This window comes from Oncorhynchus mykiss, chromosome 6 (genome assembly GCF_057628025.1).
Source record: "Oncorhynchus mykiss isolate SJ-2025 chromosome 6, ASM5762802v1, whole genome shotgun sequence".
Taxonomy (NCBI): domain Eukaryota; kingdom Metazoa; phylum Chordata; class Actinopteri; order Salmoniformes; family Salmonidae; genus Oncorhynchus; species Oncorhynchus mykiss.
Window position 1 is genome coordinate 1433850 of NC_143027.1, and position 27926 is coordinate 1461775.

General features: G+C 43.9%; 1 protein-coding gene across 1 annotated transcript in view; it reads left to right on the forward strand.

The window, feature by feature from the left end:
• LOC110525061 (transducin-like enhancer protein 4) overlaps nt 1-26869 on the forward strand; it is a 122720-nt gene extending 95851 nt beyond the window's left edge. Inside the window, exons 9-20 of the mRNA XM_036979170.2 lie at nt 5655-5774; nt 6031-6084; nt 7641-7796; nt 7964-8045; nt 13335-13519; nt 17488-17564; nt 17675-17924; nt 20319-20566; nt 21612-21759; nt 21841-21991; nt 23105-23181; nt 23441-26869. Of these exons, the coding sequence (XP_036835065.2) occupies nt 5655-5774; nt 6031-6084; nt 7641-7796; nt 7964-8045; nt 13335-13519; nt 17488-17564; nt 17675-17924; nt 20319-20566; nt 21612-21759; nt 21841-21991; nt 23105-23181; nt 23441-23548 (1656 nt within the window). The 3' untranslated portion in view covers nt 23549-26869. The remainder of the gene's footprint in view (nt 1-5654; nt 5775-6030; nt 6085-7640; nt 7797-7963; nt 8046-13334; nt 13520-17487; nt 17565-17674; nt 17925-20318; nt 20567-21611; nt 21760-21840; nt 21992-23104; nt 23182-23440) is intronic.
• The last annotated feature ends 1057 nt before the right edge of the window (nt 26870-27926 follow it).

Here is a 27926-nt window from a genome sequence, read left to right on the forward strand (position 1 = left end):
TAATATGTTATCTCATGGTCCTCTACCACTCCATGTTTAATATGTTATCTCATGGTCCTCCCCCACTCCATGTTTAATATGTTATCTCATGGTCCTCTACCACTCCATGTTTAATATGTTATCTCATGGTCCTCTACCACTCCATGTTTAATATGTTATCTCATGGTCCTCCCCCACTCCATGTTTAATATGTTATCTCATGGTCCTCTACCACTCCATGTTTAATATGTTATCTCATGGTCCTCTACCACTCCATGTTTAATATGTTATCTCATGGTCCTCTACCACTCCATGTTTAATATGTTATCTCATGGTCCTCTACCACTCCATGTTTAATATGTTATCTCATGGTCCTCTACCACTCCATGTTTAATATGTTATCTCATGGTCCTCTACCACTCCATGTTTAATATGTTATCTCATGGTCCTCTACCACTCCATGTTTAATATGTTATCTCATGGTCCTCTACCACTCCATGTTTAATATGTTATCTATGGTTTAATATGTTATCTCATGGTCCTCCCCCACTCCATGTTTAATATGTTATCTCATGGTCCTCTACCACTCCATGTTTAATATGTTATCTCATGGTCCTCTACCACTCCATGTTTAATATGTTATCTCATGGTCCTCTACCACTCCATGTTTAATATGTTATCTCATGGTCCTCTACCACTCCATGTTTAATATGTTATCTCATGGTCCTCTACCACTCCATGTTTAATATGTTATCTCATGGTCCTCTACCACTCCATGTTTAATATGTTATCTATGGTTTAATATGTTATCTCATGGTCCTCCCCCACTCCATGTTTAATATGTTATCTCATGGTCCTCTACCACTCCATGTTTAATATGTTATCTCATGGTCCTCTACCACTCCATGTTTAATATGTTATCTCATGGTCCTCTACCACTCCATGTTTAATATGTTATCTCATGGTCCTCTACCACTCCATGTTTAATATGTTATCTCATGGTCCTCTACCACTCCATGTTTAATATGTTATCTCATGGTCCTCTACCACTCCATGTTTAATATGTTATCTCATGGTCCTCTACCACTCCATGTTTAATATGTTATCTCATGGTCCTCTACCACTCCATGTTTAATATGTTATCTCATGGTCCTCTACCACTCCATGTTATCTCACTCCTAATCCTCCTACACTAATGCTGCCTGAAGGCTCTGTGATATGTGTGTCATAACAGTGTGTGTGCGCAAATTTTGTTGCAATATTAAATAATCAGTTGTGTGTTGCTGAGGAAAAAGACAGAGATGAATGAATTTCATTACAACACCAGGAAGAGTTGCAAAACTACCATTCCAGTGTTTTACTTGCTATATTGTATTTACCTTGCCACCAAGGCCTTTTTTTGCCTTTACCTCCCTTCTCACCTCATTTCCTCACATTGTATATAGACTTGTTTATACTTTATTATTGACTGTATGTTTGTTTTACTCCATGTGTAACTCTGTGTTGTTGTATCTGTCGAACTGCTTTGCTTTATCTTGGCCAGGTCGCAATTGTAAATGAGAACTTGTTCTCAACTTGCCTACCTGGTTAAATAAAGGTAAAATAAATAAATAAATAAAAAGAGATGTACACACACACACAGCCTTACAGTGCTGTTGTGTTTATCTCTGTGGCCTGCAGTCAGACTCTATGAAGCCAATAAGCTCCTGGTCGGTGGTTTCCTGTTGCCCTGGCAACCGTCCACAGGGTTCCGCCAGCTTGTGGCGCGTCTATTACTTCATGTCCTCACTGTTACCTCAGATACTGTTACCTCAGAAACTGTTACCTCAGAAACTGTTACCTCAGATAGTGTTATCTCAGATACTGTTACCTCAGACACTGTTACCGCAGACTCTGTTACCGCAGACTCTGTTACCGCAGACTCTGTTACCGCAGACACTGTTACCTCAGATACTGTTACCTCAGACACTGTTACCGCAGACTCTGTTTCCTCAGACACTGTTACCGCAGACTCTGTTACCGCAGACACTGTTACCTCAGATACTGTTACTCAGACTCTGTTACTCAGACACTGTTACCGCAGATACTGTTACCTCAGACACTGTTACTCAGACTCTGTTACCGCAGATACTGTTACCTCAGATACTGTTACTCAGACTCTGTTACTCAGACTCTGTTACCGCAGACACTGTTACCTCAGATACTGTTACCTCAGACACTGTTACTCAGACTCTGTTACCACAGATACTGTTACCTCAGATACTGTTACTCAGACTCTGTTACTCAGACACTGTTACCGCAGATACTGTTACCTCAGACACTGTTACTCAGACTCTGTTACCGCAGATACTGTTACCTCAGATACTGTTACCTCAGACACTGTTACTCAGACTCTGTTACCACAGATACTGTTACCTCAGATACTGTTACTCAGACTCTGTTACTCAGACACTGTTACCTCAGATACTGTTACCTCAGACACTGTTACTCAGACTCTGTTACCGCAGACACTGTTACCTCAGATACTGTTACCTCAGACACTGTTACTCAGACACTGTTACCGCAGATTCTGTTACCTCAGACACTGTTACTCAGACTCTGTTACTCAGACACTGTTACCTCAGATACTGTTACCTCAGACACTGTTACTCAGACTCTGTTACCGCAGACACTGTTACCTCAGATACTGTTACCTCAGACACTGTTACTCAGACACTGTTACCGCAGATTCTGTTACCTCAGACACTGTTACCGCAGATACTGTTTGTTACCTCAGACACTGTTACCGCAGATACTGTTTGTTACCTCAGACACTGTTACCTCAGACACTGTTACCTCAGACACTGTTACCGCAGATACTGTGTGTGTGCTGTTTTGAAATGTTTGAATCTTGTTTGTGGTGTTGGTTTGATTGAATGATTGTTACAATGTCAGGTCTTTGTAGTTCTTTGTCAGGTCTTTGTAGTTTTTTGTCGGGTCTTTGTAGTTTTTTGTCAGGTCTTTGTAGTTCTTTGTCAGGTCTTTGTAGTTCTTTGTCTGGTCTTTGTAGTTCTTTGTCAGGTCTTTGTAGTTCTTTGTCAGGTCTTTGTGTTTTTTTTTGTCAGGTCTTTGTAGTTCTTTGTCAGGTCTTTGTAGTTCTTTGTCAGGTCATTGTAGTTCTTTGTCAGGTCTTTGTAGTTCTTTGTCAGGTCTTTGTGTTTTTTTTGTCAGGTCTTGTAGTGGCCTTATCAGTGGTGTGTTATACAGTAGCTAGTCTAAATATTTAGAAAAAACATTGAATGTGTGTGAAAGCACAGTATGTGCTGTCATCTGTACTGTCTAATACTGCTCTGATCTGTCATCTGTACTGTCTAATACTGCTCTGATCTGTCATCTGTACTGTCTAATACTGCTCTGATCTGTCATCTGTACTGTCTAATGCTGCTCTGATCTGTCATCTGTACTGTCTAATACTGCTCTGATCTGTCACCTGTACTGCCTAATGCTGCTCTGATCTGTCATCTATACTGTCTAATACTGCTCTGATCTGTCATCTGTACTGTCTAATACTGCTCTGATCTGTCATCTATACTGTCTAATACTGCTCTGATCTGTCATCTGTACTGTCTAATACTGCTCTGATCTGTCACCTGTACTGCCTAATGCTGCTCTGATCTGTCATCTATACTGTCTAATACTGCTCTGATCTGTCATCTGTACTGTCTAATACTGCTCTGATCTGTCATCTGTACTGTCTAATACTGCTCTGATCTGTCATCTGTACTGTCTAATACTGCTCTGATCTGTCATCTGTACTGCCTAATGCTTTTCTGATCTGTCATCTGTACTCTCTAATGCTGCTCTGATCTGTCATCTGTACTCTCTAATGCTGCTCTGATCTGTCATCTGTACTGTCTAATGCCTTATCTGTCATCTGTACTGTCTAAAACTGCTCTGATCTGTCATCTGTACTGTCTAATACTGCTCGGATCTGTCATCTGTACTGTCTAATGCTGCTCTGATCTGTCATCTGTACTCTCTAATGCTGCTCTGATCTGTCATCTGTACTCTCTAATGCTGCTCTGATCTGTCATCTGTACTGTCTAATGCCTTATCTGTCATCTGTACTGTCTAAAACTGCTCTGATCTGTCATCTGTACTGTCTAATACTGCTCTGATCTGTCATCTATACTGTCTAATACTGCTCTGATCTGTCATCTGTACTGTCTAATGCTGCTCTGATCTGTCATCTGTACTGTCTAATACTGCTCTGATCTGTCATCTGCACTTTCTAATACTGCTCTGATCTGTCATCTGTACTGTCTAATACTGCTCTGATCTGTCATCTGTACTGTCTAATGCTGCTCTGATCTGTCATCTGTACTGTCTAACACTGCTCTGATCTGTCATCTGTACTGTCTAATGCTGCTCTGATCTGTCATCTGTACTGTCTAATACTGCTCTGATCTGTCATCTGTACTGTCTAATGCTGATCTGATCTGTCATCTGTACTGTCTAATACTGCTCTGATCTATCATCTGTACTGTCTAATGCTGCTCTGATCTGTCATCTGTACTGTCTAATACTGCTCTGATCTGTCATCTATACTGTCTGGTTGTAGAAAAGGATAATCATTGAAGGGTTAGGACCAAGAGGAAGGGGAAGGAAGCAAATTGGGACTGTTTTCATCTAGTCACTGACATACACACACACGCACACACACACACACACACACACACACACACACACACACACACACACACACACACACACACACACACACACACACACACACACACACAGTGTTTGCTAGTCATCAACTCTAGCAGCACGGTAAAGGGCAGGATGAGTTAGTGGAAAGGTCAAGGTAAAGGTCCTGCTGCATTCTCCTCTAATCCTTTTTCTCTCTCCCTTCTCCTCTTCCTCCTCTCCACTTCATTCTCTCATCTTCTCTCCTCTCCTCTTCTTTCGCTCCTATCCTCTACTCTTCCTCCTCTCCTCTTCTTTCTCTTCTCCTCTTATTTTTCTCCTATCCTCTTCATTCTCTCCTCTTCTCTCCTATCCTCTCCTCTCTTCTTCCTTCTCTCCTCTCCTTTCTCTCCTCTTCTTTCTCTCCTCTCCTCTTCATTCTCTTCTCTCCTATCCTCTTCCTTCTCTCCTCTTCTCTCCTCTCCTCTTCATTCACTTCTCTTCTCTAATCTTCTCCCCTTCATTCTCTCATCTTCTCTCCTCTCCTCTCCTCTTCTTTCACTCATATCCTATCCTCTTCCTCCTATCCTCTCCTCTTCCTCCTCTCCTCTCCTCTTCATTCTCTCCTCTTCTCTCCTATCCTCTCCTCTCTTCTTCCTTCTCTCTTCTCCTTTCTCTCCTCTTCTTTCTCTCCTCTCCTCTTCCCTCCTCTCCTCTTCATTCTCTTCTCTTCTCTCCTATCCTCTTCCTCCTCTCCTCTTCTCTCCTCTCTCCATTCTTTTTTATCCTGTACTCACCTCTAAGAAGAGGGGTATTTGGGCTCTTACAAAATCAGACTTGTAAACTAACATTAACTCTCTCTCTCTCTCTCTCTCTCTCTCGCTCTCTCTCTCTCTCTCTCTCTCTCTCTCTCTCTCTCGCTCTCTCTCTCTCTCTCTCTCTCTCTCTCTCTCTCTCTCTCTCGCTCTTGCTCTTGCTTTCGCTCTCGCTCTCGCTCTCTCTCTCAGAGTCCGTCTGTGTCCCCCTCCTCCAGTTTCCGAGCAGTAGAGAAGCACAGGAGTTCAGGTGACTCCTCAGACAGCAAGAAACAGAAAATGTCTGAAAAGGAGCTGAGCGCCACACGTTACGTGAGTGAGGCAAATTTCAAACCAAAACCCAGAGGATGCACATGTTTATTTCAAAAGCACAGAGCTAACACAGCTGATTCAACTAACCAAACTCTTGCTGATTACTCGATTACGTCAGTCAGGCTTGTCAGTGCCAGGATGTTCTGATGTCGCCCTGGTATAGGGTATCTAACTATGGTAAATTGTTGAGGAGGATCAATATGTTGTTGTGTTCGTCTCGGGACAATAAAGTTGTATTATATTGTATCTGTTTCAGGACAGCGACGGGGAGAAGAGTGATGACAGCCTAGTGGTGGATGTCTCTAATGAGGTTATATTCTCTCTCTGTTGTATATAAATACTGAACAAACAAACAATGAATGCAACAATTTCAAAGACGTTACTGAGTTACAGTTCATATGAGGAAATCAGTCAATTGAAATCAATCCATTAGACCCTAATCTATGGATTTCACATGACTGGGAATACAGATATGCATCTGTTGAACACAGATACCTTAAAAAAAAAGGTAGGGGCTTGGATCAGAAAACCAGTCAGTATCTGGTGTGGCCAACATTTGTCTCATGCAGCGCGACACATCTCCTTCACATAGAGTTGATCAGGCTGTTGATTGTGGCCTGTTGGAATGTTGTCCCACTCCTCTTCAATGACTTTGAGATGTAGCTGGATATTGGCGGAAACTGGAACACATTGCCGTACACGTCGATCCAGAGCATCCCAAACATGCTCAATGGGTGACATGTCTGAGTATGCAGGCCACGGAGGAACGGTGACATTTTCAGCATCCAGGAATTGTGTACAGATCCTTGCGACACAGGGCCGTGCATTATCATGCTGAAACATGAGGTGAGGGCAGCAGATGAATGGCACATCAATGGGCCTCAGGTTCTCGTCACAGTATCTCTGTGCATTCAAATTGCCATTGATAAAATGCAATTGGTGTTCGATGTCCGTAGCTTATGCCTGCCCATACTATAACCCCACCATGGGGCACTCTGTTCACAACGTTGATATCAGCAAACTGCTCGCCCACATGGCACCATACACGCTGTCTGCCATCTGCCTGGTACAGTTGAAACCAGGATTCATCCGTGAAGAGCACACTTCTCCAGCGTGCCAGTGGCCATCGTGCTGAAGCATTTGCCCACTGATGTCGGTTACGACGTCGAACTGCAGTCAGGTCAAGACCCTGGTGAGGATGATGACCACACAGATTAGCTTCCCTGAGATGGTTTCTGACAGTTTGTGCAGAAATTCTTTGGTTGTGCAAACATACAGTTTCATCAGCTGTCCGGGTGGCTGGTCTCAAAGGATCCCGCAGGTGAAGAAACCAGATGTGGAGGTCCTGGACTGGCGTGGCTACACGTGGTCTGCGTTTGTGAGGCCGGTTGGACGTACTGCCAAATTCTCTAAAATTATGTTGGAGGCGGCTTATGGTAGAGAAATGAACATGCAATTGTCTGGCAACAGCTCTGGTGGACATTCCTGTAGTCTGCATGCCAATTGCACGCTCCCTCAAAACATGAGACATCTGTGGCATTGTGTTGTGACAAAACTGCACATTTTAAAATGACCTTATGCCCCCAGCACAAGGTGCACCTGTGTAATGATCATGCTGTTTAATCAGCTTCTTGATATACCACACCTGTCAGGTGAATGGATTATCTTGGCGAAGGAGAAATGCTCACTAACAGGGAGGTAAACCAATTGGTGAATAACATTTGAGAGAAATCAGCTTTTAGTGAGTACAGAACAATTTTTATTTGTTATTTTAGCTCAGGAAACATGGAACCAACATTTTACCAATACATAGAAATGTAACTCAACCAAACTATTTTCTATTGTTCTCTTTCGCTGTTATCTTAGGACCCTGCCTCTCCTAGAGGAAGCCCCACTCACTCCCCTCGTGAGAACCGATTGGATAAGAGCCGTCTGCTGAAGAAGGAAGTCCCTCCCCTCAGCCCCGCCTCTATGGCCTCGTCCAGTAGTACGCCATCCAACAAGTCCAAAGACCTCATCATGGTCTGACGTCTCATGGCTTTTTCCCCCTTTAATCTTTTTATTTACAACATATTTCTACCTTTACCCCAAGTCTGGAAAATGTGGATTTTCTCATCTCTCACATACCAGAGTTCAGTGCTTAAAAATTGTATTGTTATGAGTGGATTATGAGCTTTTTTTATGTCCAGAATGAGAAGTCCAGCACCCTGACCCCCACCCCCAGCAGCACCTCGACCCCCGGTCTGAGAGGGAAAACGTCAGGACTAGAGGGTGAGACACACTGATGACTTTAAACACGTGTTTAGATTCTTTACATTTCATTGAACCTTCCTTTAACCTTTTCAACCAGGCAGGTCAGTTGAACCTTTAACCTTTTTAACCAGGCAGGTCAGTTGATCCTTCCTTTAACCTTTTCAACCAGGCAGGTCAGTTGAACCTTCATTTAACCTTTTTAACCAGGCAGGTCAGTTGAACCTTTAACCTTTTCAACCAGGCAGGTCAGTTGAACCTTTAACCTTTTCAACCAGGCAGGTCAGTTGAACCTTCCTTTAACCTTTTTAACCAGGCAGGTCAGTTGAACCTTCCTTTAACCTTTTCAACCAGGCAGGTCAGTTGAACCTTTAACCTTTTTAACCAGGCAGGTCAGTTGAACCTTCCTTTAACCTTTTCAACCAGGCAGGTCAGTTGAACCTTTAACCTTTTTAACCAGGCAGGTCAGTTGAACCTTGAACCTTTTTAACCAGACAGGTCAGTTGAACCTTCCTTTAACCTTTTCAACCAGGCAGGTCAGTTGAACCTTCCTTTAACCTTTTCAACCAGGCAGGTCAGTTGAACCTTTAACCTTTTTAAACAGGCAGGTCAGTTGAACCTTCCTTTAACCTTTTCAACCAGGCAGGTCAGTTGAACCTTTAACCTTTTCAACCAGGCAGGTCAGTTGAACCTTCCTTTAACCTTTTTTTGGGAGACTCACGATGGTGTTGCGGTTTGGGAGACTCACGATGGTGTTGGGCACTACGAACCTCACAACTTCGGTCTGTAGCGCCCAAACAGTTTGTTACACTAATATGACCCCACCATCGAATTCTCTATGACACCTACAAGACATATTTAGGTGTACACTGAGTGTACAAAACTCCCTTTGACCTCAGAACAGCCTCATTTTTTAGGCATGCATTCTACTAGGGTTGAATATTTACAAAAAAAGTTGCCTACCCTAGAATAAATCACATTTTTCCCAGGTAACCCAATATTTCCAACCAAAACCGTAAGTATCATTGAAAAGCATTATAAAGCATATAAATGGGCCTATATCTGGATTTGATTAGAGCTTTGAGAGAACATTCAAGCCCGATGCTACCTGTGCCTGATGATAAACATTAAATACATTTTATTTAAATAAATATACAATCCCAATCCCCCAAAAGCTCAAATGTGCCGTTATGATATAGTCTACTGCACCTTTTTACACGACAGAAAAACATGAAATCCCATAAATGTAGCTAGCTAGATTTTTTTAGCTTTTACTTACTTAGCTAGCATCGACTGCAGCTAGCTAGTTTAGCCTACTCAAACACCTGGCTCAAACAGAGAGGGATGCTATGTTAGCTAGCTGGTTATGGCTATCCAACAGAGAGGGATGCTATGTTAGCTAGCTGGCTATAGCTATCCAACAGAGAGGGATGCTAAGTTAGCTAGCTGGCTATGGCTATCCAACAGAGAGGGATGCTATGTTAGCTAGCTGGCTATGGCTATCCAACAGAGAGGGATGCTATGTCAGCTAGCTGGCTAAGGCTATCCAACAGAGAGGGATGCTATGTTAGCCAACTGGCTAAGGCTATCCAACAGAGAGGGATGCTATGTTAGCTAACTGGCTAAGGCTATCCAACAGAGAGGGATGGTATGTTAGCTAGCAGGCTAAGGCTATCCAACAGAGAGGGATGGTATGTTAGCTAGCTGGCTATGGCTATCCAACAGAGAGGGATGCTATGTTAGCTAGCTGGCTATGGCTATCCAACAGAGAGGGATGATATGTTAGCTAGCAGGCTAAGGCTATCCAACAGAGAGGGATGATATGTTAGCTAGCTGGCTATGGCTATCCAACAGAGAGGGATGCTATGTTAGCTAGCTGGCTATGGCTATCCAACACTGGATCTCTTCCAAGTCAAATTAAACTTTTGGTTTTATTAATTTATTGCCACCGGGGCCCGGCGGTGTAACTGCTAAACTGCTTGCTGACTGTATTCTGTACTGCTTGATTGTAGATGATTTAGTAACGCGTTAGTTTTTAGTAACTATGTTGACTATGACTTTAGCTATATGGTGACAATGATATAGGCTGTGTGTAGCGGTATGAAGGTCTGTCTTGAAGGTTTTTTCACCTGGTCACAGAAAGTCCACAAGCGAAGAGAAAAGGTGAGAGGAGGAGAACATGTAGATGTGAGAAGGAATTATACAACGAGCAAAATGATCATGCTGTTTGTATGTGGCTGCTATGAAACTGACCTGTGGTTGCGTGTGATTACCGGTGTATTCATTCAGCCGATTCTGTTGAAAAACGTTTCTTGAACGGAAACAAGCAGAATGAAACGGGAATAAACATACAGTGCCTTGCGAAAGTATTCGGCCCCCTTGAACTTTGCGACCTTTTGCCACATTTCAGGCTTCAAACATAAAGATATAAAACTGTATTTTTTTGTGAAGAATCAACAACAAGTGGGACACAATCATGAAGTGGAACAACATTTATTGGACATTTCAAACTTTTTTAACAAATCAAAAACTGAAATATTGGGCGAGCAAAATTATTCAGCCCCTTTACTTTCAGTGCAGCAAACTCTCTCCAGAAGTTCAGTGAGGATCTGTGAATGATCCAATGTTGACCTAAATGACTAATGATGATAAATACAATCCACCTGTGTGTAATCAAGTCTCCGTATAAATGCACCTGCACTGTGATAGTCTCAGAGGTCCGTTAAAAGCGCAGAGCATCATGAAGAACAAGGAACACACCAGGCAGGTCAGAGATACTGTTGTGAAGAAGTTTAAAGCCGGATTTGGATACAAAAATATTTCCCAAGCTTTAAACATCCCAAGGAGCACTGTGCAAGCGATAATATTGAAATGGAAGGAGTATCAGACCACTGCAAATCTACCAAGACCTGGCCGCCTCTCTAAACTTTCAGCTCATACAAGGAGAAGACTGATCAGAGATGCAGCCAAGAGGCCCATGATCACTCTGGATGAACTGCAGAGATCTACAGCTGAGGTGGGAGATTCTGTCCATAGGACAACAATCAGTTGTATATTGCACAAATCTGGCCTTTATGGAAGAGTGGCAAGAAGAAAGCCATTTCTTAAAGATATCCATAAAAAAGTGTTGTTTAAAGTTTGCCACAAGCCACCTGGGAGACACACCAAACATGTGGAAGAAGGTGCTCTGGTCAGATGAAACCAAAATTGAACTTTTTGGCAACAATGCAATACGTTATGTTTGGCGTAAAAGCAACACAGCTCATCACCCTGAACACACCATCCCCACTGTCAAACATGGTGGTGGCAGCATCATGGTTTGGGCCTGCTTTTCTTCAGCAGGGACAGGGAAGATGGTTAAAATTGATGGAAAGATGGATGGAGCCAAATACAGGACCATTCTGGAAGAAGACCTGAGACTGGGACGGAGATTTGTCTTCCAACAAGACAATGATCCAAAACATAAAGCAAAATCTACAATGGAATGGTTCAAAAATAAACATATCCAGGTGTTAGAATGGCCAAGTCAAAGTCCAGACCTGAATCCAATCGAGAATCTGTGGAAAGAACTGAAAACTGCTGTTCACAAATGCTCTCCATCCAACCTCACTGAGCTCGAGCTGTTTTGCAAGGAGGAATGCGAAAAAAATGTCAGTCTCTCAATGTGCAAAACTGATAGAGACATACCCCAAGCAACTTACAGCTGTAATCGCAGCAAAAGGTGGCGCTACAAAGTATTAACTTAAGGGGGCTGAATAATTTTTGAATATTTTTTTTCTGAACAGTTTTTGAAATGTTAAAAAAGCTTGAAATATCCAATAAATGTTGTTCCACTTCATGATTGTGTCCCACTTGTTGTTGATTCTTCACAAAAAAATACAGTTTTATATCTTTATGTTTGAAGCCTGAAATGTGGCAAAAGGTCGCAAAGTTCAAGGGGGCCGAATACTTTCGCAAGGCACTGTACCTGCATTTGTCCAATAGAGACTCTCATTTCCAACTGTTGGACTAATGATTACAACCTAGTTTAGATAGATGCAGGCAAGAGTATTGAATGTGTCACTGTCTGTCACCTTGATTAGTCTAATTGTTCTCTTGACCTGTGTGCACCTACGTTTTACACTTTCATTCATAGGCTAGGTCGTAGCAACCTCACGATGGGTACAGGGAACATTCTAGTATCATGTAGGAGCCTAAACCTGTCGCTGTTACATTGAACTGGGTGAATATGAATGACAGTAACCTAAACCTATTGATGTTACATTGAACTGGGTGAATGGAATATGAATGGCAGTCATCCAATATAATGTAATAGAAATAAGTCTGTGTTTATCAAAATAAAATTGTCCTCCCTGATCTTAAAGAGCACCAACCTCCACTGCTTCATACACACAGGAAACTGTTGAGCGTGAAAGACCCAGTAGCATTGTAGTTCTTGACACACTCAAACCGGTGGCACCTACTGCCATACCCCGTTCAAAGGCACTTAAATATTTTCTCTTGCCCATTCACCATCTGAATGACACACATACACAATCCATGTCTCAATTGTCTCAAGGCTTAAAAATCCTTCTTAAACCTGTCTCCTCCCCTTCATCGACACTGATTGAAGTGGATTTAACAAGTGACATCAATTAGGGATCATAGCTTTTACCTGGATTCACCTGGTCAGTCTGTGTCATAGAAAGAGCAGGTGTTCCTAATGTTTTGTACACTCAGTGTATATGGAAGTACTTTAGTGCCCCAAAAAAGTGGTTCCATTTATTTTATATATATATATATAATTTCCTGAGCATATTTTATCTGTTGAATAGGACACACTTCAAAATATATTTCCTTTTTCATAAATTTGTTGACTACCTGTTTTGTATGAATGTTATTCATTCCATTTCTATGGGCTAATAGCAGTAAGGCCAAATTCAATGTTTCATCAAAATTATTTTAAATATATATTTTTTATACTTAAAGGGGTCAAAAAATACTAAATCAAATAGCTAAATTATCCTAATTAGCATTTCCAGGTGTTAGCTTAGTAGAACCCAGGCCCTTAGACTTTAGGGGGTTGATTTATAGCTTAGTAGAACCCAGGCTCTTAGACTTTAGGGGGTTGATTTGTAGCTTAGTAGAACCCAGGCCTTTAGATCTTAGGGGGTTGATTTGTAGCTTAGTAGAACCCAGGCTTTTAGATCTTAGGGGGTTGATTTGTAGCTTAGTAGAACTCAGGCCTTTAGATCTTAGGGGGTTGATTTGTAGCTTAGTAGAACCCAGGCTGTTAGATCTTAGGGGGTTGACTTATGTTGTTTGTTCCAGGCCCTGGTCTGCGTCCTCTGGCGTTGCCGTGTCCTTACCCGGGTGCGTTTGGCATGGTGCCCCACCCAAGCCTCAACGGGCTGAATGGCGACCTGGGCGGAGCCAGCGCCTACTCCTCCCTACACAACCTGTCTCCTCAGATGAGTGCAGCTGCTGCAGTCGCGGCCTACGGACGATCACAAGTGGTACGCTATTCTCCCATCTCAACTCACAACAAATCACATGTCCAACATCTTATTAGTGTCACTCAATCTTCTTTCATTGACACAAATTATAAAGTGGTTGGACAATTGAGCGATATCAAAATCAAATCACATGTTATTTGTCACATGCTCCGTCACATGCTACGCAGTCATGGTTGACAGGGTTTGGTTCCTGCAGGTGGCTGGCTACGCAGGAGTCGTGTCTTTGGCTATGCCGGATTAAGTGATGTGACATGCTATTCTATAAAATCCTTTCTCCGTAATTAATATTACCTTATTGAGCCAATCATGTAAATGTAATTAACTAGAGAGTCGGGGCACCACGAAATAATATTTATAGACCTGCTATCTTCCGAATAAACTCTTAAAGACCTAGTTATATTTTACATCAATAGCAGTCAATATTAATCTTCACCTTAATTCAGTCTCATCTGAAAGTTGTAAATTCTTGGTTATCTTCACGAACTCTGGCAAACAAGTTGAATCAGCAATACAAAATTGGGTTTAATTATTTATTTACTAAATACCTAACTAATCACACAGAATTACATATACAAAGAATGAATCATACCTTGATTACTAATGACGTCATAAAGGAAAACGTCCCTAGCGGACGGAACAGAAATGACAGCTGGTTACACAAAAGAAAAGGGGCTGGGTTTGAGTGAAAGAGCGGGAAGACTGAGGGACACAGGGAGAAGCTGTGCTATCGTAAATACAGTATCTTATGCATTCTAAATTACCGCCCATTTGGAAAAGGAAAATGCAATAAATATTTACTCTGAGCTGCGCTGCGGTAGGTTGGTGGTAGATGGAAGGCCGTGTTGCCAAACCGAGTCCTTTGCCCTTTGAAGAATGTCTCTGGTGGTCATTTGGATACGTTGTAGTAACGTCATTGTGTGGTAGACGGGATACTCTGTCTGTTCTTTTCTAGCCCACGTTTGCAGCTGCTGTTGCTAACTCAACGGCTAGGAGGTATCACTTCTGTAGTGAATAAGAGTTCATAGTTCATACCATTCGCAACCAAAGCTCACGCTGAGGTTGGCTTAGTTCTGTAGTTGACATGTTAGTCCTATTAACGTATGGACGGTCGTCCTCACATCCTCGGAACAGCAGGTTACATTTTCGTCAAGGCTTTATATAGTGGAGCGAGAAAAGTTTTATAACCCATGTCCCTTCACAGGGGCGGGCCACTGATTGAGCAGAGCCCTAAACACAAATCTCTCATTTGGAAGCTAAAATTACTTTTCATCTCTTCACCAATCATTTTATATTCAAACATTTAAATTGAACAACAATTCCATGTGAATACGATAACTCTGATGTGTAGACTTTCCACTGTAGAGTTTGTCATCTTATCATTGATGAGAATGTCTCAGATGACAACCGAACTGACATCATATTCATTAAGTACCACCGCATATGTTCCATTGGTCGGATTACCACAATATAGTTCATTTCCCCCCACCTTCTGATGTTCCCAGAATCTCTATGTTAACCAAGGGCTTTTCAAATGTCACATCAGTAGGGTAGAGAGAGGAAAAAGGGGGGAAGAGGTATTTATGACTACACCCAAGCCAATGTCATGACACAGGCATGGTTGACAGGGTTGGTTCCTGCAGGTGGCTGGCTACGCAAGCATGGTTGACAGGGTTGGTTCCTGCAGGATGCTGGCTACGCAGGCATGGTTGACAGGGTTGGTTCCTGCAGGATGCTGGCTACGCAGGCATGGTTGACAGGGTTGGTTCCTGCAGGATGCTGGCTACGCAGGCATGGTTCATAGGGTTGGTTCCTGCAGGTGCCTGGCTGTTATCTTGCGGGCTCAGCAATGTCTCCTATCTTAACTTCCAGAACATATTCTGGGCGTTGTGCCAATTGGTCTGAGGAGGTCACAGTCACCATCACGAACAAGGATAGTGAGAGAAGATGCACACTGTGTACAATTCAAGGCTATCTCTTCAGACAATAACATTTTCCCTCACATTACGTTCCCCAGCAAGAAAACAAAATGTCGCTCAAACAGAAGGGGAACTAGACAAAGAGTCACTGACAACAACCAAAGCGAAACAGGTGGTGTTTTAGGAGGGGTTCTGAAAGACGCTCATGGGGGTGCCCACTGAGAGACACTCATGGGGGTGCCCACTGAAAGACGCTCATGGGGGTGCCCACTGAAAGACACTCATGGGGGTGCCCACTGAAAGACACTCATGGAGGTGTCCACTGAAAGACGCTCATGGGGGTGTCCACTGAAAGACGCTCATGGAGGTGTCCACTGAAAGACACTCATGGGGGTGCCCACTGAAAGACACTCATGAAGGTGCCCACTGAAAGACGCTCATGGGGGTGCCCACTGAAAGACACTCATGGAGGTGCCCACTGAAAGACGCTCATTGGGGTGCCCACTGAAAGACGCTCATGGGGGTGTCCACTGAAAGACGCTCATGGGGGTGCCCCCTGAAAGACACTCATGGGGGTGCCCACTGAAAGACACTCATGGGGGTGTCCACTGAAAGATGACTAGCAACAACAACTGGTAGACACTCTTAAATAGCACCTGGGCCAGACACTCTTAAATAGCACCTGGGCCAGTCACTCTTAAATATCACCTGGGCCAGCACAGGTGAAACACCAATTGGTGCCCCCTTCGTGCTAAAGTCCAACCGTCAAAACATAAATTGAAAATCCAAAGCCTGTAACAATACTATATACACAAAAGTATGTGGACACCCCTTCAAATGAGTGGATTTTGCTATTTGCTGACAGGTGTACAGCACTTGCCCCAGTCAACTGTAATTGCTGTTATTGTGAAGTGGAACCATCTAGGAGCAACAACGGCTCAGCCGCCAAGTACGTAGGGGCAACAACGGCTCAGCCGCCAAGTACGTAGCGCATAAAAATCGTCTGTCTTCAGTTGCAACACCCACTACTGAGTTCCAAACTGTTTCTGGAAGCAACTTCATCACAAGAACGGTTTGTCTGGGGCTTTCTGAAATGGGTTTCCATGGCCGAGCAGCTTCACACAAGCCTAAGATCACCATGATCAATGCCAAGCGTCGGCTGGAGTGGTGTAAAACTCACCGCTTTGGACTCTGGAGCAGTGGAAACGCGTTCTCTGGAGTGATGAATCACGCTTCACTATCTGGCAGTCCAACGGACAAATCTGGGTTTTGGTGGATGCCAGGAGAACACTACCTGCCTTAATGCATAGTGCAAAGTTTGGTGGAGGATGAATAATGGTATGGGGCTGTTTTTCATGATTTCAGCAATGCCCCTTAGTTCCAGTGAAGGGAAATATTAACTGTACCGCATACAATTCTGTTTTTCCAACTTTGTGGCAACAGTTTGGGGAAGGCCCTTTCCTGTTTCAGCATGACAATGCCCACATGCAAAAAGTGTTTGCCAAGATCGGTATGGAAGAACTTGACTGGCCTGCACAGAGCCCTGACCTCAACAGACTAAGAGAAACATAGGATATTACGAGGATAGTATTAGCTTTTCCGATGTCCAGAAGCCGTTTTTGGTCATAGGAAACGATGAGGGAGATGTTATGTACAAAAAAGGTTAAGATCAGCAACAACAAAAAATATTTGAAAAATAGCAGAATTGGTCAGGAGTACATTTTGGTAATTTAGCAGACGCTCTTATCTAGAGTGACTTACAGGAGCAATAAGTGGTAGGTGCCTTGCTCAAGGGCACATCGGCATATTTTTCACCTAGTCTGCTCTAGGATTCGAACCAGCAACCATTCGGTTACTTGCCCAACACTCATAACCGCCAGGCTACAGCCGCCATCTCATCACATCAAGGGGCAATGTTTGAACAATATCAATTGAAAGTCACATAAAAGTGCATAATTTAAACTGCATTTTGGTTTGAAGGGTACAAGATGCTTGAATGATTTCCTTAAGAGAGATAATGAATGAATCTCTCTTCTGTTCTCCATCCTCCAGGTTGGTTTTGACCCCCACCACCACATGAGGGTTCCTGGTCTTCCCCCCAACCTCTCTGGCATTCCTGGAGGAAAACCGTACGTCTCCCTTTTTCATGTGGATGCTTTTGAAAAATAGATTCTCTAGATCAGAATATAAAATAAACCCTCCTCTTCATCACCTCTCCTCCTCCTCCTCCTCCTCTAAGAGCCTATTCCTTCCACGTGAGTACTGAGGGCCAGATGCAGCCGGTACCGTTCCCTCCGGACGCCCTGATAGGCCCGGGGATTCCCCGGCACGCCCGTCAGATCAACACGCTGAGCCACGGCGAGGTGGTGTGTGCCGTCACTATATCCAACCCAACCAGACACGTCTACACAGGAGGGAAGGGCTGTGTCAAGATCTGGGACATCAGCCAGCCCGGCAGCAAGAGCCCTGTGTCACAACTAGACTGTCTGGTGAGAACACTATACAGGAAGTTTTTCTGCCATTTAAATCTTGGTGCGGGCTGCCTGGGGGGGGGTCCATTATCTTTTCCAATCTATATACTTTTTAATATAATCTTTGATAACTAGATAGTCGAGAATAAATAAAAATTAAACAATTCATTTATTACTATTGTTTTTGTTATTATGTTTGAACATAAGACCACCGCATTAGCAATGAAAAATTAATCGAACTAAGCTTTAAAACTAAAAAGAGATTGAGGGAGGAAGGTCGAGAGGGAGGTCAAGAGAGAAGGGAGGGAGGTCTGGAGAGAAGAGAGGGTGGTCGAGAGAGGAGAGAGGGAGGTCGAGAGAGGAGAGAGGGAGGTTGAGAGAGAAGAGGGGGAGGACTGGAGAGAAGAGAGGGAGGTTGAGAGAGAAGGGAGGGAGGTAGAGAGGGAGGTAGAGAGGGAGGTAGAGAGAGAGAGAAGTAGAGGGAGGTAGAGAGAGAGGTAGAGAGGGAGGTTGAAAGGGTGGTCGAGAGAGGAGAGAGGGAGGTCGAGAGAGAGGTAGAGAGAGAGGTAGAGGGAGGTAGAGAGAGAGAGAGGTAGAGCTGGAGGTAGAGAGAGAGGTAGAGAGAGAGGTAGAGAGGGAGGTCGAGAGTGAGGTAGAGCGGGAGGTAGAGAGAGAAGAGAGGGATGTCGAGAGGGAGGTAGAGAGAGGTAGAGAGAGAAGAGAGGGAGGTAGAGAGAGAGGTAGAGCGGGAGGTAGAGCGGGAGGTAGAGAGAGAGGTAGAGCGGGAGGTAGAGAGAGAGGTAGCGAGAGAGGTAGAGCGGGAGGTAGAGAGAGAGGTAGAGCGGGAGGTAGAGAGAGAGGTAGAGCGGGAGGTAGAGAGGACTGTCTGGTGATTGAGTGTGTTTGTGTGTGTTGCGCTACATCTTAGGTAAGTGCTTCCTCTAAATGATTTGTCCAGGGTGTGTGTGTCGGCCCACCAAATAACGCATGTCTCCTGTTGTGTTTATGATAGTAGCTATGTAAATCAAATCAAATCAAACTACATCAGTCACATGCGCCGAATATTACAGGTGTAGACCTTAAAAGTGAAATGCTGAATATTACAGTGAAATGCTGAATACAACAGGTGTAGCAGACCTTACAGTGAAATGCTGAATACAACAGGTGTAGTAGACCTTACAGTGAAATGATTACAAGCCCTTAATGCAGTTCAAAGAAATACAGATAACAATAAGAGATAAAGAGATAAAAGTAACAAGTAATTAAACAGCAGCAGTGTGTTACCTTTATTTCACCTTTATTTAACTAGGCAAGTCAGTTAAGGACAGATTCTTATTTTCAATGACGGCCCAGGAACAGTGGGTCAACTGCCTTGTTCAGGGGCAGAACGGCAGATTTGTACCTTGTCAGCTCGGGGATTTGATCTTGCAACCTTTCGGTTACTAGGCTACGCTGCCGCAAAGCAAATAGTCTGGGTAGCCATTTGACTAGATGTTCAGGAGTCTTATGGCTTGGGGGTAGAAGCTGTTCAGAAGCCTCTTGAACCTAGACTTGGTGCTCCAGTACCACTTGCCATGTGGTAGCAGAGAGAACAGTCTATGAATAAGGTGGCTGGAGTCTTTGATAATTTTTAGGGCCTTCCTCTGACACCGCCTGATATAGAGGTCCTGGATGGCAGGAAGGTTGGCCCCAGTGATGTACTGGGCCGTACACACTACCCTCTGTAGTGCCTTGCGGTCAGAGGCCGAGCAGTTGCCATACCAGGCAGTGGTGCAACCAGTCAGGATGCTCTCGATGGTGCAGCTGTTGAACCTTTTGAGGATCTGAGGACCCATGCCAAATTATTTCAGTCTCCTGAGGGGAAAAATATTATGTTGTGCCCTCTTCACGACTGTCTCGGTGTGCTTGGACCATGTTTGTTTGAGGGATAGGACATCCTGTTGTGTTTATGATAGTAGCTATATATAGAACTTCCTGTTGTGTTTATGACAGTAGCTATATATAGGACATCCTGTTGTGTTTAGTAGCTATATATAGGACATCCTGTTGTGTTTAGTAGCTATATATAGGACATCCTGTTGTGTTTACTAGCTATATATAGGACTTCCTGTTGTGTTTATGATAGTAGCTATATATAGGACATACTGATGTGTTTATGACAGTAGCTATATATAGGACATCCTGTTGTGTTTAGTAGCTATATATAGGACATCCTGTTGTGTTTATGATAGTAGGTTTATATAGGACATCCTGTTGTGTTTATGTTAGTAGCTATATATAGGACTTCCTGTTGTGTTTATGATAGTAGCAATATATAGTATATGCTTGTGTGTATCTGAACGCGAGTAACAATAACCCTCTTTGTGTGTGTTTGTGTGTGTTTGTGTATACATGCCTGTGTGCGTCTATCAGAACAGAGACAACTACATCCGTTCATGCCGGCTGCTGCATGACGGGCGGACTCTGATCATAGGAGGCGAGGCTTCCACACTTTCAATCTGGGACCTAGCCTCACCCACCCCGCGTATCAAGGCAGAGCTAACGTCTTCCGCCCCGGCCTGCTACGCCCTCGCCATCTCCCCCGACGCCAAGGTCTGCTTCTCCTGCTGCAGCGACGGGAACATCGCCGTCTGGGACCTCCACAACCAGACACTGGTCAGGTAGGTACTGGTGTTGACGGACCTAAACAACCAGACACTGGTCAGGTAGGGATTGGTGTTGACCGACCTAAACAACCAGACACTGGTCAGGTAGGTACTGGTGTTGACGGACCTAAACAACCAGACACTGGTCAGGTAGGATCTGGTGTTGACCGACCTCAACAACCAGACACTGGTCAGCTAGGGACTGGTGGTGACCAACCTAAACAACCAGACACTGGTCAGATAGGGACGGGTGTTGACCCACCTAAACAACCAGACACTGGTCAGATAGGGACTGGTGTTGACCCACCTAAACAACCAGACACTGGTCAGGTAGGGACTGGTGTTGACCGACCTAAACAACCAGACACTGGTCAGGTAGGGACTGGTGTTGACCGACCTAAACAACCAGACACTGGTCAGGTAGGGATTGGTGTTGACCGACCTAAACAACCAGACACTGGTCAGCTAGGGACTTGTGTTGACGGACCTAAACATCCAGACACTGGTCAGATAGGGACTGGTGTTGACCCACCTCAACAACCAGACACTGGTCAGGTAGGGTCTGGTGTTGACCGACCTCAACAACCAGACACTGGTCAGCTAGGGACTGGTGTTGACGGACCTAAACAACCTGACACTGGTCAGATACGGACTGGTGTTGACCCACCTCAACAACCAGACACTGGTCAGGTAGGGTCTGGTGTTGACCGACCTCAACAACCAGATACTGGTCAGCTAGGGACTGGTGTGGACCGACCTAAACAACCAGACACTGGTCAGCTAGGGTATTGTGTTGACCAACCTAAACCTAAACAACGGGTGCTTCTTGACTTTTGTATATTTGTGTATGTTATGTTACTTCCATATTGATTGTGTTTTTTCAGTACTGATGTGCTACTGTGTGTTATTGTGTGTTGTGTTATTGTGTGTTGTGTGTTATTGTGTGTTGTGTTCTTGTGTTCTTGTGTGTTCTTGTGTTATTGTGTGTTGTGATCTTGTGTGTTGTGTGTTCTTGTGTTATTGTGTGTTGTGTCATTATTGTGTTTTACTGTGTGTGTAGGCAGTTCCAAGGCCATACGGACGGGGCTAGCTGTATAGATATCTCTCACGATGGGACCAAGCTGTGGACAGGAGGTCTGGACAACACTGTACGCTCCTGGGACCTGAGGGAGGGACGGCAGCTACGTCAGCATGACTTCACCTCACAGGTACACACACACTCCCCCTGACTCCCCAACACTTTCACACACACTTCCTGTTTTGTAATGCGTGTGTTGTGTGCCCTCCAGATCTTCTCTCTAGGGTACTGTCCTACAGGGGAGTGGTTAGCTGTAGGGATGGAGAACAGTCATGTAGAGGTGCTCCACGTCACCAAGCCAGAGAAATACCAGCTACATCTCCATGAGAGCTGTGTCCTCTCCCTCAGATTTGCTCACTGTGGTACGTACAGGCCTGGCTGTCTGCTGTCTGACTGGCTGCCTGGCTGCCTGTCTGGCTGTCTGACTGACTGTCTGCCTGGCTGCCTGCTGTCTGACTGGCTGGCTGGCTGCCTGTCTGGCTGTCTGACTGGCTGCCTGCTGTCTGACTGGCTGGCTGGCTGTTGTCTGACTGTCTGTCTGGCTGTTGTCTGACTATCTGGCTGCCAGTCTGACTGTCTGTCTGTCTGTCTGACTGGCTGGCTGACTGGCTGGCTGGCTGGCTGCCAGTCTGACTGTCTGTCTGTCTGTCTGTCTGTCTGACTGGCTGGCTGGCTGACTGGCTGCTGTCTGACTGGCTGCCTGGCTGCCTGCTGTCTATCTGTCTGTCTGTCTGTCTGTCTGACTGGCTGGCTGGCCAGCTGTCTGCCTGACTGGCTGCCTGCTGTCTGACTGGCTGCCTGCCTGTCTGACTGTCTGCCTGCCTGGCTATCTAGCTGTCTGCATATCTGTCTATCTATTCGTTGATTTAGTCTCTATTCAACAGCGTGTTTCTTGCCAGAAACGTATTGTGTTTGACCTATTGCAATAGAAACATATTGTGTTTGACCTATTGCCATAGAAACGTATTGTGTTTGACCTATTGCCATAGAAACGTATTGTGTTTGATGTATTGCTTTAGTAACTTATTGTGTTTGATGTATTGCCAAAGAAACATATTGTGTTTGATGTATTGCCAAAGAAACATATTGTGTTGTGGTGTATTGCCTTAGAAACGTGTTATGTTTGATGTATCGTGGCAATACGTTTCTAAGGCAATACATCAAACACAATACGTTTCTATGGCAATACATCAAACACAATACGTTTCTATGGCAATACATCAAACACAATACGTTTCTATGGCAATACATCAAACACAATACATTTCTATGGCAATACGTTTCTAAGATAGAAACATATTGTGTTTGACCTATTGTCATGAAAAAGTATTGTGTTTGACGTATTGCTGATTCCTGATTGTGATGGTCTCTGTAGGTAAATGGTTTCTGATGGTCTCATCTCTCTCTGTAGATAAATGGTGTGTGGTAGTCTCATCTCTCTCTGTAGGTAAATGGTGTATGATCTCTCTCTGCAGGTAAATGGTTTGTGAGTACCGGGAAAGACAACCTGCTGAACGCATGGAGAACCCCTTACGGAGCCAGCATATTCCAGGTGAATAGTTCACACTGGTTGTATGACTGACAGTTGTATGGCTGACTGACATCAGTTCTGATACAAAGGAGTTTTTCTGGCATTTTCTTTTTGACAATCATCGTGTGGTTTTGCTTCTCTCCTTCTATCCTCCCATTCTCTCTCTATCCCACCTCCTCCCCCTCTCTCTCCATCCTCCCCCTCTCTCTCCTCCTTCCTCTCTCTCTCCGTCCCCTTCTCTCTCTCCTACCCCCTCTCCCCCCTCTCCCTCTCTCTCCAGTCTAAGGAGTCATCCTCAGTGCTAAGCTGTGACATCTCTGGGGATGACAAGTACATTGTGACTGGCTCTGGAGACAAGAAGGCCACCGTCTATGAGGTCATCTACTAGACCCCTGGCATTGACTTGTCACCCAACCAAAAAACGACCCTGTCCGAGGGTATTTTGTCTGTCCTGTGATGTAGTTTTGCCTGAAAACGGACAACTTCCTAATATGGATTCCGTACACCATCCTATCCCCCCAGTGCCCCCACCCCAGGACTGATATGGATTCCGTACTGCACCCCTCACCTCTAACCCCTGACCTGGATGTGGACCAATCAAAATGCCTGAACAGAACAGAACCAAATACTGGAGACTTCTCTTCTTCTTCTGACTGTTTTGTTTTCTATCGAACCAATTACTTTTCTAACACTTGTTTCCACGAAGACGAATGAAGCCTCGTCTAGGAGTGTAGATAGAGGGGACATTCTGGAATGATAAAATATGACAAAACGCCAAAATATCGTCCCTTGTATCACACCAGGAAATTACATTTTTCCTGATGCCTTTCTCAATACCCGGAGAAACTGCTGGTTGTCATCGGAACTTGTAAACAAGGCTGCATGGTATTTATCTTAATGTGACTCCATGCAGCCACTGGCAACGTCCAGGATAGGTTTGCCTGGAACCGCTTGTGGATTTGATAGCCCTAACGCAGCACCTCCTGACACGGCTGATTGAATAGGGCCCTAAAATACCTTTCAAATGAGCGTTTGGACTAGTAGTGTCAGACTACCTAAGACAGGACAGTCGAGGCAGCTTGTAAACTTTCAGAAATGCCTTGAAATAACTTGTTCTGTATATTCCTCAGTTCACACTGAAATACTTTTTTAAGGCTTGGTGTTCAATTACATTCTCAACTCCAAATCAAGAGTCCATTCTGAATGTTAAACACAGTTAGCCGATGAACTTATTGACCTGAGAAAGACAGTTAGCTGATGAACTTATTGATCTGAGAAAGACAGTTACAGTGCCTTGAGAAAGTATTCGGCCCCTTTGAACTTTGCGACCTTTTGCCACATTTCAGGCTTCAAACATAAAGATATAAAACTGTATTTTTTTGTGAAGAATCAACAACAAGTGGGACACAATCATGAAGTGGAACGACATTTATTGGATATTTCAAACTTTTTTAACAAATCAAAAACTGAAAAATTGGGCGTGCAAAATTATTTAGCCCCCTTAAGTTAATACTTTGTAGCGCCACCTTTTGCTGCGATTACAGCTGTAAGTCGCTTGGGGTATGTCTCTATCAGTTTTGCACATCATTTTTTCCCATTCCTCCTTGCAAAACAGCTCGAGCTCAGTGAGGTTGGATGGAGAGCATTTGTGAACAGCAGTTTTCAGTTCTTTCCACAGATTCTCGATTGGATTCAGGTCTGGACTTTGACTTGGCCATTCTAACAATCAATCAATCAATCAAATTTATTTTATATAGCCCTTCGTACATCAGCTGATATCTCAAAGTGCTGTACAGAAACCCAGCCTAAAACCCCAAACAGCAAGCAATGCAGGTGAAGAAGCACCTGGAAGCACCTAACACCTGGATATGTTCATTTTTGAACCATTCCATTGTAGATTTTGCTTTATGTTTTGGATCATTGTCTTGTTGGAAGACAAATCTCCGTCCCAGTCTCAGGTCTTTTGCAGACTCCATCAGGTTTTCTTCCAGAATGGTCCTGTATTTGGCTCCATCCATCTTCCCATCAATTTTAACCATCTTCCCTGTCCCTGCTGAAGAAAAGCAGGCCCAAACCATGATGCTGCCACCACCATGTTTGACAGTGGGGATGGTGTGTTCAGCTGTGTTGCTTTTACGCCAAACATAACGTTTTGCATTGTTGCCAAAAAGTTCAATTTTGGTTTCATCTGACCAGAGAACATGTTTGGTGTGTCTCCCAGGTGGCTTGTGGCAAACTTTAAACGACACTTTTTATGGATATCTTTAATAAATGGCTTTCTTCTTGTCACTCTTCCATAAAGGCCAGATTTGTGCAATATACGACTGATTGTTGTCCTATGGACAGAGTCTCCCACCTCAGCTGTAGATCTCTGCAGTTCATCCAGAGTGATCATGGGCCTCTTGGCTGCATCTCTGATCAGTCTTCTCCTTGTATGAGCTGAAAGTTTAGAGGGACGGCCAGGTCTTGGTAGATTTGCAGTGGTCTGATACTCCTTCCATTTCAATATTATCGCTTGCACAGTGCTGCTTGGGATGTTTAAAGCTTGGGTAATCTTTTTGTATCCAAATCCGGCTTTAAACTTCTTCACAACAGTATCTCGGACCTGCCTGGTGTGTTCCTTGTTCTTCATGATGCTCTCTGCGCTTCTAACGGACCTCTGAGACTATCACAGTGCAGGTGCATTTATACGGAGACTTGATTACACACAGGTGGATTGTATTTATCATCATTAGTCAATTAGGTCAACATTGGATCATTCAGAGATCCTCACTGAACTTCTGGAGAGAGTTTGCTGCACTGAAAGTAAAGGGGCTGAATAATTTTGCACGCCCAATTTTTCAGTTTTTGATTTGTTAAAAAAGTTTGAAATATCCAATAAATGTCGTTCCACTTCATGATTGTGTCCCACTTGTTGTTGATTCTTCACAAAAAAAATACAGTTTTATATCTTTATGTTTGAAGCCTGAAATGTGGCAAAAGGTCGCAAAGTTCAAGGGGGCCGAATACTTTCGCAAGGCACTGTAGCTGATTAACTTATTGACCTGGGAAAGACAGTTAGCTGATGAACTTATTGACCTGAGAAAGACAGTTAGCTGGTGAACTTATTGACCTGAGAAAGACAGTTAGCTGATGAGCTTATTGACCTGAGAAAGACAGTTAGCCGATGAACTTATTGACCTGAGAAAGACAGTTAGCAGATGAACTTATTGACCTGAGAAAGACAGTTAGCTGATGAACTTATTGACCTGAGAAAGACAGTTAGCCAATGAACTTATTGACCTGAGAAAGACAGTTAGCTGATGAGCTTATTGACCTGAGAAAGACAGTTAGCTGATGAACTTATTGACCTGAGAAAGACAGTTAGCCAATGAACTTATTGACCTGAGAAAGACAGTTAGCTGATGAGCTTATTGACCTGAGAAAGACAGTTAGCTGATGAACTTATTGACCTGAGAAAGACAGTTAGCTGGTCAACTTATTGACCTGAGAAAGATGTTATAACGTTGCTTCTGCTGATCTGGTTGAGCGTCTGTCTGATTGACATCTGTCAGTCATTAGAGAGATTGTCCATGATGATACTAGTGTAATATAGAAGTCCGACAGTGGAAGAAACTGCCTGTTGTTAGTTAAGCTAATTTCTTTCATACAAAATGCCTTTTGTCAGTTTTTCCATGTCTGAATTTATTAAAATGTTCCGTGGTAAAGATGTTTTTTGTGGCTGTTTTTTTCTCCCACCTTTCTCTCAGTGGTCTCCACGTTCCTCGATCCTAAATCTATCCCCCTAAGATTAGATAAATCAGGGTTGGCCAATCGAGTTAATGGCTGTGCAGGTTTTTGCTTCAGCCTGCTTTAACAAAACAAGGTAATTTTATCAGGTTTGTATGATTAGGCCTGGGTCGAAGAAAAAGCTTGCGATGAGCTGTCAAAACCTGGTTTGTCTCAGTATAGTTACATACCAACCTACCACTCTCTGTCCACGTCAAAGTGAAGGCTTAACTACCTAGTATAGGGATATTTTTATCCACGTCAGCACCAACGATGTTAGGATAAAACAGTCAGAGATCACCAAGTGCAACATAGCTTCAGCATGTAAATTAGCTAGAAAGATGTGTCGGCATCGAGTAATTGTCTCTTGCCCCTCTGTCTCTAACTCCTCTAGCTCCACAATGAGATAGGTTGCAGGCCAGGCAGCAGGCTGTTAGCCAGCCTGTCAGCATAGTGGAGTCTGCTACTAGCACAGTCAGTGTAGTCAGCTCAGAAATCCCCATTGTGACCGTGTCTGTGCCTCGACCTAGGTTGGGCAAAACTAAACATGGCGGTGTTCGCCTTAGCAATCTCACTGGAATAAAGACCTCCATTTCTGCCATTATTGAAAGAGATTGTGATACCTCACATCTCAAAATAGGGCTACTTAATGTTAGATCCCTCACTTCCAAGGCAGTTATAGTCAATGAACTAATCACTGATCATAATCTTGATGTGATTGGCCTGACTGAAACATGGCTTAAGCCTGATGTCACGCCCTGGCCATAGAGAGGCTTTTATTCTCTATTTTGGTAAGGCCAGGGTGTGACTAGGGTGGGCATTCTAGTTTGCTTATTTCTATGTTTTCTATTTCTTTGTGTTTGGCCGGGTATGGTTCTCAATCAGAGGCGGGTGTCTATCATTGTCTTTGATTGGGAATCATACTCAGGTAGCCTTTTTTCCTTTCGCATTTGTGGGTAGTTATCTTTGTTAGTGGCCAAGTTAAGCTTCACGGTCGT